This window comes from Chanos chanos, chromosome 2 (genome assembly GCF_902362185.1).
Source record: "Chanos chanos chromosome 2, fChaCha1.1, whole genome shotgun sequence".
Lineage (NCBI taxonomy): Eukaryota > Metazoa > Chordata > Actinopteri > Gonorynchiformes > Chanidae > Chanos > Chanos chanos.
In genome coordinates, this window is record NC_044496.1 from 47,311,636 (window position 1) to 47,329,135 (window position 17,500).

General features: G+C 40.7%; 1 protein-coding gene across 1 annotated transcript in view; it reads left to right on the top strand.

The window, feature by feature from the left end:
- Positions 1-17,500, top strand: part of diaph2 (diaphanous-related formin 2) — a 333,165-nt gene that overhangs the window by 112,271 nt on the left and 203,394 nt on the right. Inside the window, exons 17-19 of the mRNA XM_030765467.1 lie at positions 4,044-4,106; positions 7,907-8,257; positions 13,080-13,194. Coding sequence (XP_030621327.1) covers positions 4,044-4,106; positions 7,907-8,257; positions 13,080-13,194 — 529 coding nt within the window. The remainder of the gene's footprint in view (positions 1-4,043; positions 4,107-7,906; positions 8,258-13,079; positions 13,195-17,500) is intronic.

Genomic DNA, 17,500 nt, shown 5'->3' on the forward strand with positions numbered 1-17,500 from the left:
CTTTGCGCATTGCCAAGGATTTTCCCAAAGATGAGTGACTATCATTAAGGGCCTTGGCAGCTTGGACTACCGCCCATTTTTACTTATTCATCAAATGGTCATCACATTAGTTACAGGGGAGCAGGAACGAGTCCAAAGCTGTGACCGTTGGATTTCGTTTTGTCTGCAATCCCAAGTGCTGCTGTTCATCTGCACCGGAGATATGTCGCCACTTCCTCCCTCCCTCTTTCCCATTCTTTCTCTCTCTTTCTTTTTCTCTTTCTCGTTGTTGTTCTTTTTCTCGCTCTCCTTCTCCTTTCGCTGCATTCATTCGTCACTTATTTTTGACGCCTCTGCACGTGTTCATGAGTACAGCCCTCTCCTTCTCTCCTCATCACTCTCCATCATTCCCCTCTTTTCCTCTACTCATCCATATGCCTCTTTTTAGGTTCACTTGCTTGCTCTTTCTCTCCTCTCTATCAACTCTTCCTCCTTTTCAGCATCCTCTAGCAGACGTTTTTTACGGTTTCCTCCATCCATCCGTATCCACGCCATCCCTGTTACTCTGCCCCTGTAGAAAACTCTGCTTTGAAGCCCAGTCATTTTTGTGCATTAACAGGTAGAGCAGCAAAGCAAAGCCCCGGGGACACAGACTCTCTCTCCCTCTCGCTCTCCCTCTCTCTCTCTCTTTCTCTCTCTCTATCTCTTCTTATTCACTCTGAAGACATGTTCAAAGCCTCACATCAACAGGCTTCTTCCTCTGCAGGGGGAACATGGAGAACTCACCCTGCAAGTGGAAGTAGGATATTATCAGGAGTGGCTATGAATGTCCCAGGGGTGTGTCAGTATACCTCAAATGGATATAAACATGTACGTTGTCTTTCACGTGTGAGGTACACTCAAGCTCAAATTGTACAGTTTATTTGACATACACTGCTAAAGTGCTCTTGAGGTGTCTCTAAATTAAAAATCAGTGTTACAGCAGAGAGAGAGAGAGAGAGAGAGAGAGAGAGAGAGAGAGAGAGAGAGAGAGAGAGAGAGAGACAGAGACAAAACACATACGTAACCTGATGGAAGTACCATGAGTGGCATTGCACCATACACCATAAGTGTTCGCTCCCAGACACTCCTCTTGCTCTCTCTTTCTCTCACACACAGGTGTTCTTACTGTCCCTTATGCCTAGATTTACAAACAGATTCATTAATGCAGTAACACGAGTGAGTTTAGTCAGCTCCATTAACACTTAATGGCTGCATCAGGACACATTCCACAACTGAACATTTGGGAAAAAGAAAAAAAAAAATCACTATATCTCTCATTACTCATTTTCTTTGAATTACTAGGCTATCATGGGTAGTGTTTTGGTTGCCGTTTGAAGAGGACAATAGGATTGCTTGAACTCTGTCCACAGATTGTCCTCTGTTCATGTCAATACTCAGTTTAGTCTGGACACACAGACAAAACAATCCGCAATTCCATTAGACAGCCACTTTTCCTCCAACACACATTTGTGCAAAACCATTATTCAGTGGGGATAAGCATCTTGGCGTCTGTGTGAGAGTAAATCTAGTCAAGTTTGCTCATCAAAGCTACTGTGGCATAGGGAGAGATCGAATATGAATGACTTAGGAGTTCCATTCATCTGTTACACTGAGATTGTGTGGAAATGAGGGAGAGAAGTGTGTGACAGTGTGTGCCTCAGGTCTTTGCTCTTCACCCTACTCGTCAGCTCTGGTGACGAGATTTGGGAGTGTATATCATTATCGAGCAGGCCTTGCTTTTCGATTTGTTTGTTTGATTACTTTCTTGCTGATCCAGTTGGGTTACACATAAACATCAGCAAAATAAAACAAAAGTAGACAAGGAAGTCGGTTTTTAACCATCCTCCCTAACCATCCCCTCCTTAACCATCCCTCTCACACAAGGTGTTAAAAAACAAAAAACAAACAAACAAACAAACAAGCAAACAAAATACCCTAATATCTTTAAAACGAATGAGTGTTAACTAACTAATGCAATAACTTGTTTTGGACTCAATGGCTATAGAAGTGCAGTCTATTCAGTATTGTCTTAATAGGTTTAATAACCTTTCAGAGTGGGCAATTTTTTCCCAAGTAGGAGAATGTGTAGCTGCTATTCTTATTGAATCAAATCAGGTTTCTGGAGATCAGTGGAGTCATTGTGACATCATAGAGCCGGTGTCACGTAGACCGTTGCCATGTGGTGTGTGTTGTTGCCATGGTCAGTGCCATGGGAAAGATCCAGAACAAACACTTCACCCTGACCCGTCTCAATGCTTAAGATTCACGGCACATACTCTCACTGTTCAAAAACCACTCCCAACCACAGAATCACAATATTATTTTTCACAGAAATAACAATGAGTTCTAATGAGGGCTGAAAAACAGAATTATTTATAATGCATTTTGTATTTCATAACCACTTCAGTCAAAGAAACTAAGTCTGAAAATCTAGAGAATTTAGGAGATTTTTTTTTTTTTCTCTCTCTCTTTTTTTTTTTTTTTTAATTTTCATCCATGTATGTGATTTTATGTAGCCCTTGACATCCACGGCATTTGAAGCTGAATTGAAGCGCACATCAGCTAGTAAAAGGGCTATGATAACCACAGTTAAATGGAGATTTTTGTGCAGGCCCAGGGATATAAAAGTTTTCATCTCTTTTTCCATTATGCATACTTAATATTTAATATTGTATACCCAGCACTGAGATGAAATACGAAGATGGAAAAAAAAAAGAATGCCCACACAAATGTTTTTCAGTACTTTTTGCTTGCTGTCATTGAAATAGCAGAGCTCCCCCCCCCCCCCCCCCCCCCTTTACTTATTCATTCTTTTGTTTGTTTGTTTGTTTGTTTGTTTGTTTGTTTTGTTCCCTCTTGCTCAGGTTTTGAGACCATTGTGAAAGAATACAGTGTCTGTATGGTACTAAAAAAAAAGAAAAAAAAAAAGTCCTTTCTCATGACTTAATGAGTAAAATAATGAGGGGGATATGACATGACATGAAAGAACACGAGGAGGGAGAATAAGATGCTTCTAAAAACACAAAGCTTCTTCATGGTTCCTGTGATCATCACAGTCCTCTTTCAGCCTTTCACTACTGCTGTTTTAGTCTCTGAAACAGCTGCCTTCAACTGCGTAGTTTATGTACAAAACCATTCTGTCAACACACTGATAAATATTTTATTATGAAAGTGACACTGAATACTGTTGCCTTTAATGATTCCATACTGATTTCTTTATTCGTTCAAGTGCTCTAGTCTTATTACACCTTGTCTCTAAATTTTAATGTTTTGGCTCTTTAATGTGATATCAATTTAGTCTGTTCATACGGGTTTTTTAGTCTTACATTAGCTAGTGTTTTTTATTCTAATATTCTAGTCTTACGGCAACGGACAGGAATGGCTATTATAATATAACTGACATGACTACCTTTTTAAACATACTGGGAAGAGTTTTTATACTATGCTGTCATCCTTTAGTGAATTTTAGAAAGTTTCTCAGTCTCCTTGTGGAACTTCCGCAAAACAGAGGGAAAGAGCAGAGTGGAGGCTCCATGTCAAATTTCACTTCATTAGTGAGACGACATGAAGATGTCCAGGAGCACTTTGTTCAACTGGCAGTTCTGCCTTCATCTGACAACTCTCTAACCCCACCCCGACCGCCAGTCCCCCCCCCCCCCCCCCCCCCCTTTTCTAAGTGGTATTTTCACGTGATAATATTAATGTGGATATCCTTATATCCTTATAAAATACTAACTTGATATTAACTTGATATTAGCGTAAAGCCTTTGTTGCTGTCTTTTCTGACTTTTGCTTGTTTTAACCCCTTAACAGTCATGACCGCTCTTCCTTATTGTGCCTCCACAGACGTGGAAAGAGAGGAACCCCACCTCATCTCTTTTCACCTGCCATCAATGTCTGCTCTGGGACGAAAACGGTGGTTGTCCCTTTTGCTCATGTCTGGCTAACCAACCTTCAACTTTTCTGTAACCCTCTTCGTCTGTGTCTTTCCATGTGTCTGTCTATGTCCTTCACATATCCAGTTAACTAGTGAGAGAGAAAAACTCAAAGAGGCTGAGAAACGTATCAGCGAAAAGGATGGACAGGTGGGTATTCTCTCGCTCTCTTGCTCTCCCTCTGCATCCAGGCTCCCGTCTCTGTCCCCGCATGCTGATCGCTGGCATTCCTCACAGCTCTTCAAAAAAAACCAAAAAACAAAAAAAAAACCCTGAATAGGCTGTCTTTCAGCTCCCAGGCCTCATAACACACTGACAACTCTACCCCTTACAAGTCTACCCCCTATTAAACCCTGGTAGATGGTGACGGTGGTGATTGACCAGTACGTGAATCGTGCCCTTGAGTGACAATTGCATGCTACTTTTCTGGTATATGCTTCCTGAATCAAATAATTTAAGTCACCTTAAAGAAGCATCAAGCACATCATACAATGAGGTTTTTTTTTGTTTGTTTGGTTTTTTTTTTTACTGAAGTGAAAAGGAAAAGTTAATCTTTCGATAGCGTAGCATTGTAAGAAAAGCTAATGCCAGGAGCCTTTTCCCCTAAAATCACACTCTAATTTCCTTTAGTAAACCACTTGTGTTATAACTGCACTTGGCTTCAGTGATCATGGTTTCAGTCAACATTTTTGATAGAATAGCATAGGCCATAGTAGATTGTTTGAATGTGAGACTCTGATGGCATTTTAGCAGTTTACTTTGCAAACAGTGACAAATGGGAGTTCCCTCTTCCCCTGATCAAGATAGAGACTGCACTCCAGAGACAACAAGAGTGGAATCACACTCATCACTTGTTTGACTCCGTGGTGTTTATCGTAACCCACAGGAGTAAACAGTTACTAATTGAATTTCGTGGGAGCTCATCAAAGATGAGATGGGGAAAGTTTAATTGTGTTGTGGGCCCAGTTAATTATCTGAGTCATGAGTCTCCCTGCCAGTCATTCTCCCCCTCTCCAATCCACTGAGGGGAGTGTAACAAAGGGGGAAAAAAAAGAAAAAAAAAAAGATGGCGACGTCATAGTAGAAGGAATAACCGAGGAACCAATCGAATGTTTAACTAAATCGCAGTCAATTAAAGCCTCATCTCCCAGTATTATAGTTACCATGTTGAGAACTTAAAAATGCTGTTGTCTTTCATAATTAGTCTTTCAGCTCCACCCACCACTTGTGTTGAGGTGTGAACACTCCAGGTTTCTCCGTTTTCTCTGGCCCTGTCTCCACTCATTAGGGTCTGGGCTACAGGTGACGCCTGTGAAAGCCTCACAGTCTTGATGTCATAAGTAGTAACACTCATCCCTAATATTGGAAGCTCCACACAGAGGGAGGGAGGGAGAGAGAGAGATAGAGAGGGAGAGAGAGAGAGGGAGGGTGAGAATGACAGGGGGTTGGCTGGACATAATATCACAAAATGAGAAGCTTGTTATAAGGTTTTAAATGGTCTGTGTGGTTCTCTGACACCTTTTTTCATTTCTCCTCTCTTAAACAATTCAGTGTATAATTATGCTTACCATAATGCGCTATAAAATAGGGCTAGCCTGCTACTTTTTTATTAATCTAGAGCAGGGGTCTCAAACTCCAGTCCTGGAGGGCCGGGGTCCTGCTGTTTTTCTTGTAGATCAACTAAATAGAATCTCTGATTGGCTGAAGAGTGTCCACACCTGTTTTCAAGGTGAAAATCAACAGGTAACTAAGAGGTGAAAACAAAAATCAGCAGGACCCCGGCCCTCCAGGACCGGAGTTTGACACCCCTGATCTAGAGTTTAAAGACAACGGCGACTTAGCTTCAGGAGAAGTGCTTTGGTAAATGAGGAGACTTTTATTATTTCACTTTTGTTGAGAGAATAAATAGAGAAATAAAAGTCAACTTTGAAAAGAAAGATTGAATTTCAGTTGTCGAAAGGTCAAATCATATCTCCCTTGTGAGGGCGCTAATTGAACCATTTGCATGTGTTTTGTCTCTAAATTGTCTTCCCGCTCCCTTTATCGGTAGTTTCAAATACCTGTTTGGGTAGTACAGGCACCAGCACAAGCCAAGCTTGTCAAGGTGTAGCTTCTCTGTGTCTTATCAGCGCAAAGCTTCATTTCACCCTTGTCTCCCACACAATACTGTTCCCTTTTAAAAGCCATTTTATGAACTTCTGAAAGGTGGAAAACTGTGTTTTCTTATCAAGCGCTAAAGCCAAGACCTCTACAACTTTTTGCCACAAAACATTAGACCCATCAAACATTTAGACAAAAAACAACATATCTTGTGAAAGAAGATAAAAATGCAGACCCTGCTGTTTCTGTTGGATAGATCAGGGTTAAGGCAAAAACTGAAACTGCTCGTTACTTTGGCTGGATCAGGTGGCTGAAATCTATTCATATGCTTAATCTATTAGCAAATTACAGAGGCAATTTACATGTTAATTAAGCTTAATGGTTTACTTTCATCTGTCACGGTCTATGATTAAAGCAGATGATTCTGTCCACACATGGCACCTCCTATATTTCATATTGAACTAAATAGATGCCCTCAGTGTCATTTTGACCAGCAGAACTGTATTTGTATGAGTTGTGTATGAACATAAATCTATGATCATGGAATGATTAACAGGCATCATATCAATCATGCGGATCAAAAAATCACAGCCTATCTCCACGTATTTGTTCTTCCCTTTTGTTTGTTATTTAGGAATAATTTGGACATTCTTTGGAGAAGCCCTGAAGTGCCTTTGTAGTGTGAATGTCCTGAGAAGACTAGGATGCAATTAATCTGAGTGTGTGTGTGTGTGTGTGTGTGTGTGTGTGTGTGTGTGTGTGTGTGTGTGAGTGTGTGTGTGAGTGAGAGAGTGAGTAAGGGAGAAAGAGAGTCACACAGAGTTCAGCCTTTTCTCACCTCATCCCACTGCTCATCACACGTCCCTTATCCTTCCTGTCTGAACATCTGCTGCAGGACACACGCACGCACACACACACACGCACACATGCGTGCACACACACGCACACACACGCACACACACACACAGCCACCTCAAATCAGTCACTCATATGCTTTTCCTCACACTCCCTCCTCCCCTGAACACACACTCTGAACTTGTCAAATAGCTCCTTTGAGAGCTTCATATTTGAAAGGCGACCTTGTACATCTCACTGGAGGCTGGCAGGCATGTCTCTAACATATTCAACCTGCTGTTTATTTATTTACATATTCAATGTGTCCCAATCGCACTGCGGGAGAGGAGTGGCCCAGTTTCTGCAGAGTTGAGAACAGGCGGTGGGCAGCCTCTGAATCTGACCGGGGTTGGATGTTGGTAGTGGAGCAGTCACAGTGATGCTCCTGCTACGCTGGGGAAACTGCCCAGGGGATGACCGAGTGCCACACTGTGCTTTTATCAGCTACACACATACACACACTCCCACTCACACACATATGTTATTTTTGGGATAGTATCTAAACAAGACCATCGCTGTCCTTTTTAAAGTTAAGTTTTCTGATGTAAAACAGTATAGCGTGGAACCTCTGTTTCCCTCTGACCCATTAGTCAATGTTTCTGCCCCTAGAGTGGGTGGTGTTATGCATGTTACAGTGCTAAAAGCTCCAGGATCTGCTTCTGAGATCTGAATGTAAGCGCTTGAGGGTGTCTTGTGTCGTCATGGTGTAAACTGGCTCTAGGTCTGTTAGGATGTTTTCATGAAACACAGTTTGTCTGTTACTAGGGAAACTTTTGTTATTATGCTTTCAGAAAAGCATCATTTTTGAAGATCAGATTTGAAATATTCCTATTTAGTAAATTTTGGTAAATTTTAGTAAAAACTGAATTACCCAATGGACCTGTGAAAAACCCCAGTGTCCTGGATCTGAAAGTTCTCAGCTTCCAACCTCTAACTTTCTTTTCTTGCTTCTCTAGATTGCAGCTGGTCCTGGGGCAGCAGGAGCAATTCCACCCCCACCAGGGGGACCTGGTGCTCCACCTCCACCACCTCCCCCACCTCCTCCACCTCCGCCTGGAGGAGGACCACCTCCCCCTCCACCACCTCCTCTTCCAGCCTGCATAGGCATACCTCCACCACCTCCACCTCCACCAGGTTGTGGACCCCCAGCTCCACCTCCACCTCCTGGGGGAGGACCTCCGCCACCTCCTGGAGCCCCTGGCCTCCCACCACCTTTTGCACCACCTGTTATCAAATTGCCATATGGGCTGGAGCCTAAGAGGACCTACAAACCTGAGACGGCAATGAAGAGGGTCAACTGGTCCAAGGTATGGCAGAGGGAGATATTGATATTAGGGGGAAAATGACATTTGGCTTACACTGATTAAATGTACAGTTGTTTTTATTCCAGTTTTTATTCTTTAATGTGTACGCCATATATAAGCTAGTCAAAGCACTGGATTTATGTAGAAAATTAGATTTTATAAGGTAGTTTTTGACATATTATTATCATTAGAGCTGCTCACAGTGCACAATGTGTAAACATAATCCACAATCCAGTGATTGCAAATAGCCAACTAGCAGTATGCAGAGAAAATCCGCGTCTCTGACCAACATTACTGAGACTGACTATATGTGTCATATTCCTGGTATTGTAATATTAAGAGAAGGAAGCTGGGGTAAGTGCACATGAGAATTGAGAATCGAGACAGTCGCACTCAAAGAGACCAAAAGTATCATTGTGAGTTGGCAGGGAAAAAAAAGTGAAATATGGAGAACAGTTTATGAAAACTAGTTTTGAGAATTGTTCGAATAAACTTTTCGTTCTGGATGCAGGGATGGCGTGCAATTGTGAACGGTGACAATTTAGACTGAGCTTACTTCCAGTGAGTGGAAAGGGAATGAAAAATAAAAAAAAAAAAAAAAAAAAAAAAAAAAAACAGTTTCTGGAGAGTCTACAATTCAAAGCCTATGAGAACACTCAGCCTATTAAGGCGAGCGTTCAGCCGTGGTCCTCGTGACTCTGCGCTCTGCATCCCTTTCTCAGTGATCATGCCGTAAACACTTCCGTTAGCTCCAGTGTCCTTGCTCAGCCACACTTGTGGCATAATTGAATTTGAAAAAAACAAAACAAAAAAACAATGCAATGTGTTGTGTAACTTTCACATTTAGATTCATATTTACCATTTCAGTAGGCCAGCTACTTAATATTTATTTATTTAATTGTTTGTTTATTTATTTATTTATTTTCTTTTAATTTACCACTAGTAACATATCCATTGCCTTAGGGGCTATTAGAGCTTCAGACTGGATTAAAATAATTGTTTAATGCTTGCTCTTGGCTCTTGACCTTGTGTTAATATTGTGTGTTCAAAAAAAGAGGGAAAAAAAGGGCTAAAGCTAGTCTACTGGACATTTTAACATCATTTCATAGGATGCTATCCATCGTTAACACTGGAATATAAATGTATGGCTCACCTAGCTCTTAAAGAAAAAAAAAAATGCGTCCATTCTTCCAACTAAAAAAGGCATATTTGCTGTTACAGATATAAACAGTGACCTACACATTATTTTTAAGGAGAACAGTATTTTAACCACAGCTCCACAGTGATAGGTTTCTAAGTTGTATCTCTGGCTTTGTAAAGTCGCAGGTAGATTAAAGATTTATTAATTTACCATATACAATATGTCTGAAAGGCCTTGCAGTGACATCATGCACTGTCTGAATCACATACATACCGAAGTATGGGCTGAACAAGGGATAGGCGACTTTTTTTTTTTAAGAAATTATTACAGTTCATAGAAACTGGGACTCCTCTGTGTGTGTGTGTGTGTGTGTGTGTGTGTGCGCGCGCGCGCGCGTGCTTAACTTTAGAAACATCTAACTCTGCTGCCCCTGTGCTGTAGGGAGTGTGTGTGGGAATATTCATCTGTCTAGGTGCGTGGATATAGATCAGTGAATGAATGGAGTACTCCAGGGCTGAACGATTAATCGATTTCGAATCGAAATCGCGATTTGAAACAATGCGATTAGCAAATCGCAAAGGCTGCGATGTATGATATATGCTAAGCAGCGCATCTGACCCAGGGATTTAAAGTGTCATGTCAATGATTTTACAAATTTATGCCGTCCTCCTTATGTGACAGTTGTGCTTACCAATCGGAATGGCCGTGCTCCTCGCGTACCAGTTATGCTCACCAATCAGAAGTGACTCAAGGCGACTGCGTATACGCCCACCAACAACAAACATGTGAAACTCAAGGAAAACGTTACATTCGTGGTCGGGAAAATGGCCTCCGCCGAGCTAGAAGCAACGTTGAACAAGTTAGTCGAGAAGAAAAGCAGCACTTCGGTGGTATGGGGCAGGGTTTCCGCTTTGATTTTTTCTTGCCGGTCCGGTGTTCGGAGAAAATTTGTTTTACTGGACAAACTTGAGACTTACCGGTCACGGTTCAATAACAATCTATGTTACAAACGCAAATATAATGTAGGTTACATCTAGGTTGACGAAAGAATGACAGCGACCTCAAATTAGTTTGACTATTTAATGAACAGTAACGATTGAGCAAAACCTCAACATTATCAACATTTTTTATTTATCCATTTATTTATTTATTTTTATATTTATTTATTTGTTTGTTTGCTTATTTATTCAGGTTAAGGCTAGGCCTACATGACATCAAATGTAGGCTGCTAGGTAACATCTTATTTTCTCTTTCTCATTGCGGCAAAGTCCCCTGATGCCGACTTTAAACCAAACGTATCCAGTTTGTCTTTGCAGCTCGCAACGCACATAAGCGTTTTGTATGACCGTTATTATGTTCTGTGCCTATTAAAAATGTAAGTCTAAATACATGTTGGACGCAGTTCATATCTTTAAGTTCTCATCCTTGCATTGAAATGTAGAGCAGTTAATATTTTGATGGTATCTCATGTGGTAATGCTCCATCACATGTTTTAAATCTATCACACAGTGAACACTGGACTGAAGCTTGACTTTAAAAAGTTACATTGCAAATCAAATCACAATCGCAATATCTGTCAGAAAAATCGCAATTAGATATTTTCCCCAAATCGTTTAGCCCTAGAGTACTCTGACACTTTATCAGTCATCCATTAAATAATTCTCAGGTTTATCTGTCATCTTGTTCAGGCGTACATCTTAAACAGGAACTAACTGAGGAGAACACACACCCACCCACACACAGTTGCACAGATACACAGGCTGACAATAAGATTAGACTCAGTGTGGAGATGTTAAAAAAGTTAATTGAGAAGTTAAGCGTTCATTAGAGAGAGAGAGGGAGAGAGAGAAAGAGAGCGAGAGAATCTGTCCTTTTTTCATCACTCACAGGAGCCTTCTCCATCTTCTCTAACAGTAGAATAACAGTGAGGAAAGGGGGGGGGGGGGGTGGAAAAGTAGCTAGGAGCTGTAAAATAAGGCGATTTTTTTTTTTTTTTTTTAGCTTTTAAGCATATAACCGATTTTCAAACCGCCATGCAGGAGGAGATTGTAGCCTGGAGGTGCTGTAATGTAATTTGTCCTGCGGTTAGAGCTTCTTCACTTGGGAGACCCACCACATTTTATGGCAAAGTAAATGATTGCTCAGTCTGAGTCAGAGCTTTTTGGAGCGTCGTTGATTCTGCCCCGAAAGCAATCGTTTTCCAAACTGACTTTGGAGCGGTGCAACATTTTACATCAGTTTAAACAAGAGAGAGGTCACCCTGCCCTGCTTGCCTCACTGAATCCTGAGTTAATTAGTGTGTTTGGAAGAGCCTTGCCTCTTTTTTTTTTTTTTTTTTTTTTTTTTTTTTCTGAGGAGACTACTTAGAGCCGATTCACTGTAACAACCTTCTATGCGTCACAATTATCCTTAACCATGCTGAGATATTCATGTCTCTCTCTCTCTCTCTCTCTCTCTCTCTCTCTCTCTCTCTCTCTCTCTCTCTCTCTCTCTCTCTCTGGCTTAGCGCACTCATGACCTAAGGGCAGGTTTGATGTCTCTTTGTGCTGGGATGGGGGTAAATGGGATGCTTGGCTGCGAGCAATATGTATCTGACTGTGAGAGCTTTCATCCATATACAGAATTAAGTCTTTTAATGAACTGAGGGAAGAGACTGAAGAAAACGAACAGGGCAGGCAGTGTATGTGTTCACGTCTATATATGTGTATATGTATATGAACACATATGTATATACACATGTATAGCTATATGACGTATATGAATGTGACATATATTTTGATCGCTCCATCTAGCCTTATGCATATTTTAGTTGAAGACATTGGAAGATGCTTGATTGATTTAGCTCTCTCACCATTTCAGCTGTGACAGCAACCACTTCTGTATTTATTCTGTATTTATTAATCGGCATCCAAATGAAATGAAACCAAAGGAATGCTTCTGTTTTAATGATTTAATTTCCAAGCACTCAGAACTGCTCTCAGAACAGAATTAATATAACGGTATTTTAAATAGCAATTCAATGTGACAAAAAAAACAGCTGTAACAATATAATTTTTGAATTATCTCTTGACTGAAACATATGCTTTCTAGAATGATGTAATGTACAACTGCTGATGTATTCACAGAAAGAGACACATAGAGAAATAGTGAGGTGGGAGTGGTTGAGTTAGCCCTCTATGCAGTTTCTCCCTTTTCTCTCTGTCTCTCTCTCTCTCTCACTCTTTCTCCCTCCCCCCCACCAAAGGTAAGAAGCTGCACTAGTGTGTCAGTCAGCTAAGTCTCATCATCACTTTCCTTTTTCTCTTCTCTCAGAAACAAAAAGGACAAGTTACCTTTTAATTAAAGCTACAAACCCAACACACATATACACACACACCTAAACACACATATACACACATGCTGACACAGTATGTGTGGGTGAGACATGATTGCTGTAACAGTGCTGGTGTTGATACTATGGAAACCCCACACAGTAAAGTGAGAACTTGTTTTTCAATTTTCTTTCTCCCTGAATTAGTCATCAAGAGCTTTTCAAGCCTGTGGTTCAGCTAAGGTCTAGCAGCTCAAAATTATTCAGCAAATTCTCATATTCCTAGACTGTGTGTGTGTGTGTGTGTGTGTGTGTGTGCGTGTGTGTGTGTGTTTGCATGTGTGTAATGGAGCTTTTTCTGTGTGTGGTTGCAGATAGTGCCTCAGGAGATGGCAGAGAATTGCTTTTGGATCAAAGTCAAAGAGGAAAAGTTTGAGAACCCGGACCTGTTTGCTCAACTCTCCTTGTATTTCTCCTCCAAATCCAGAGGTATGCCACTCTATGCTCTCTCCACTTCCCTAATTAACCATACACACAGACACACACACTCATACACCACTAATTTAGATACAGAAGCTCTGGGTGGCAACAGCTTTCATCTGTCTAAACTGTAAGAACCCGTTTGTCTCTGTGAAATCTTAATTATCTTTAGAAAACTCCCACCCTCTCTCTGTCTCTCTCTCTCTCTCTCTCGCTCTCTCTCTCTGTGTTGTTAGTGAGAGAAGTTGAAGATGAAGATCTGTCTTTTTTTCATGCACTGTTTCTATATTAAGTGTATTTAGGCGATTTAACTTAGAGCTGATGCACAGTGTCCTTTTCTGTGGCCAGCAGCATGTTTAACTACATGTTTCTTTCATCTCACACACTGGCATGACCTAAAATGTGCACCAAATTACTCAGTGCTTGTAGAATATTTTCTGTTAGTTATTAGTAAACAGGTAGGCCTATTTGTCATTAAATCAACATTAAGGTGGAGATGTTCAGACAGCTTTCATTAGTAAGCCATTTGTAAACGATTAGTGAACAATACACTTCCTATTAGTGAACCTTGTATGAATATTTATACATTATTAGCAAACCATATATATATATATATATATATATATATATATATATATATATATATATATATATGTGTGTGTGTGTGTGTGTGTGTGTGTGTGTGTGTGTGTGTGTGTGTATATATATATATATATATATATATATATATATATATATATATATATATATATATATATATATATATAAACATATATAGACCATTTATATATATATATATATAAACATATATAGACCATATATATATATATATATATATATATATATATATATATATATATATATATATATATTACACAGAGTACATGTCACAACAATCCCCTGTCCCATATGCATGTTCTGTGGACCAGAACTTCCAAAAGCATATTGTCCAAATGCCAGTTCAGCCCTGCAACTTGATTATAGAGAGAGAGAGTAGTGCAGAAGACTATAAGTGCTGGCCTTTGAATGTGACATAGATATAGATATTTCAAACATTTGTCAGAACCTGTTGATAATGGAATATCAAACGCTTTATTTTGATAATTTGTATGTCGATGTGTACTGGTGGACTGTCAGTTTCGTGTGAAAAAGTGAAAAGTCTCCTCTGTTTGCGCGTGCGTGTGTGTGTGTGTGCGTGTGTGTGTGTGTGTGTGTGTGTGTGTGTGTGTGTGTGTTCTGTTTATGAGACAGCCAGAGAGAATGATTAGAGGGATCGTGCTCTGTCTGTGTAGTTTGGTCTCAGATCAGTTTATTTAGCAGTTCTTGTCGTAGAAATTCATTCCTCTTCCTCTCCCCCTCTGCCTCCCTTCTCTCGCTCTCTCTCTACTATTGTGAATGTTCCTGTATGCACCAATCAAATGTCTGCTTGATGCTGAAAACCATCTAATGGGTCCAGTCATACCGTGGGTTTTATGTGTGTGTGTGTGCGTGTACATATGCAGCTTTGAGGAGTGGGTGTCGAATTTGGGCACCCACATGTCAAAAGAATGAGTAGTAATGCACTCTTCACGTATAAAGACTGGTGGAGGAAGCTGTGTTGGCCATTTTGAACTGAACACACTTTGGCATTCCACACTGTATAATGTGTGCGTGTGCGTGTGTGTTTCCTCTTCTTTTCTTTTGTTGAAAAGCATATATATATATATGAGTATCATGTGTTATTTAAAACTTTTCATCAGATTCCTAGTTTGCGCTCTTTTTTGCATCAATTCACCACTGAAATACAGTGATACCTCTTCAGAAATTAAATGTCTTCCAATTTACAATGGCTTAAGTACATATTTCTGTACAAGAAAACTTGAGGCAAATGAACTGGAGCTTTGAGGTGAGAGATGATTCTATGGCAAGGATGTTCCTTTACTTTCAATTGCCTTTTTTTTTTTTTTTTTTTTAAATTTATTTATTTATTTCCCCCCACCTACCTATTCAGTCTGTTTTGTGTGTATTCTCTTTGTGGCTGGTAGGGATGGTTATATTGTGTTACATCTTGTATGTGAAGTGTGTGTGTGTGAAGTGTGTGTGTGTGTGTCTGTGTGTGTGTGTGTGTCTGTCTGTCTGTCTGTGTCTGTCTGTGTCTGTGTGTAGGGGGGGCTGTGTTGTATGGGATGAAGCAGGCAGGTAGAAGAGTGTTCCCTGTAGGGTCAACTGCGGAAACAGTGCAAAGAGTGCTTTGTCTTTATCTCACTGGCTTCTCTGGAACCCTCAGCTCACCATGTTCTTTAAACCTTTGCTCCTTTCTCTCTCTCTCTCTCTCTCTCTCTCTCTCTTTCATCCTGGGTACCACAGTCACACAAGAGAAGAACATAATCTCCCTTGTACCTGCCATTTTCAAACTTATGGTAAATGGCTGTTAAGAAGAAAGGAAAATAATTATTAATATCTGGGACTTCAGCCTTGTTTTTTTGCTTCTTCACGTTGTCAGATCTCTCCTGAATCTCCATGTGGGGCTACTGCACTGCATCATACTCTTGAAACTCTGCAGTCTTGGCAAATGGTTTTGCAAAGCAGCCGTTATGAGAAGTTTCAACAGTGCTGAATTAATTTACAACCACATTGTGCCCTACTCTGTTCTCAGAGTACAGCAATACAGGGGAAAAAAAACCAAACAAACAAAAAAAAAAGGGGGGGGGGGGGGGCGTCCTGGACTAATCTTTAGTTTTTAAGAACTGTCCACAGTTCTGTGGATCAAAATGGTCTGTCTGAGAATGTAGGGCAGGGGGAAAAGAAAAAAAAAAAAAAAAAAACGGAAAGTTTGACCCTCGTCCTTTTGAGGACCGGACCTTGAGGAGTATTTGCTGACCGCTTTCTTTTCTCTCACCTATCATCTTTGGTCCCCCCCCCAGTCCCTCTTTCTCTCTCTTTCTCTGTCAGATTTTATTTTGACTCTAGGGTTAGGGTTACATGCCACCTTGTTTCCATTTGTTTAAAGCAGATTTAAATCTACCCCACAACCCCACAGTCTTACACTGCCTTCATGTTATATTATGATTTTGTTCTCTATATCTTCTCACTTCTCTATATCTCTCTCCCTTGATTTCCCTCTCTCTGTTTCTCTCTGTCTGTGTTTTTGTCTTTCGACCTGTGTCTGTTTTGTCTCTCATTCGCTTTTTTGTAGTAGTACCAATCATTGCTTGTGGTTATATTGGACTTTGAGGATCAAATCAGATGAACTGTTGGGTTGAGAGTGTGGGCCCTGCTGCATTTGAAAAGCAATTCAGTGGCCTGGACTTTTCAGTGCTGTTGAAATAAGATTGATGCTGCCAACATTTCCTCCTGCCACCTTGTACTCTAATAGGTTTTCTTCTCTGCCAATCAGATGGGGGCACATATGATGTTGTGTGATGATGTTGATGGCATGTTTCTTTTTACTGTCTGTGAAATTTATGGGCACACCAGTAGCCTTGTCCGCTTTCATACAGGGTACCTATGAATTTTAACCAACTCCACCAAACATGTGGCCCCCGACATTTACTGAACGTTCACTATCCTGGCATGGTTTGTATTTGTTGTAGATACTGTGCAAGTGTATGCGTGCGTGCGTGCGTGCGTGCGTGCGTGTGTGTGTGTTGAGGGGGCTGCTCTTGGTCTGTGCACAGATGGAGGTCTAAAGAAAGTCCTAATGAAGATGTACTCATCTAATGGGTCTGTCTGTGAGGGAGTAATTCAAATGCCGGGAGGAGCCACAGGCGTCACTGGACCTCACAGTCCAAGGTCGAGAGAGAGAGAGAGAGAGAGAGAGAGAGAGAGAGAGAGAGAGAGAGAGAGAGAGAGAGAGAGCGGGCCTGGGTGTCTCTCAGAAGTACAGTAGAGATGATGAGACAAGCACATGCCTTGTTTAGCTAACAGACTCGTTAAGAGCCCTTAGACACACACCATTCAAATTAGAGATATACATACCGCACCATATGTGTCTGCAGCACTGAAATTGTGTTTGGAGAGTATCTGTTGAGTCAAATGGTCATTTCATGTCTCAATTTTATTCTTATATTACATATGGAATGGACATAGTGTAAATCATGACTTTCATTCAGAGTCTGTATTTGTTGTCTGCACAGTGGGAGGAATGAATAAATAAGACTAGATGTTAGGGGAGATATGAGTAAATAACCATAGACGTGAGGGGAGATGTGAATAAATAACCAGAGACGAGAGGTTTAGACCACACAGTGTTGTCATGTACATCATTTACACGTAAATACTGTAGTGTCATAAAAATCCTTCAATTCATCCTTTGTCGGTGAGGGTTGACTGTGTG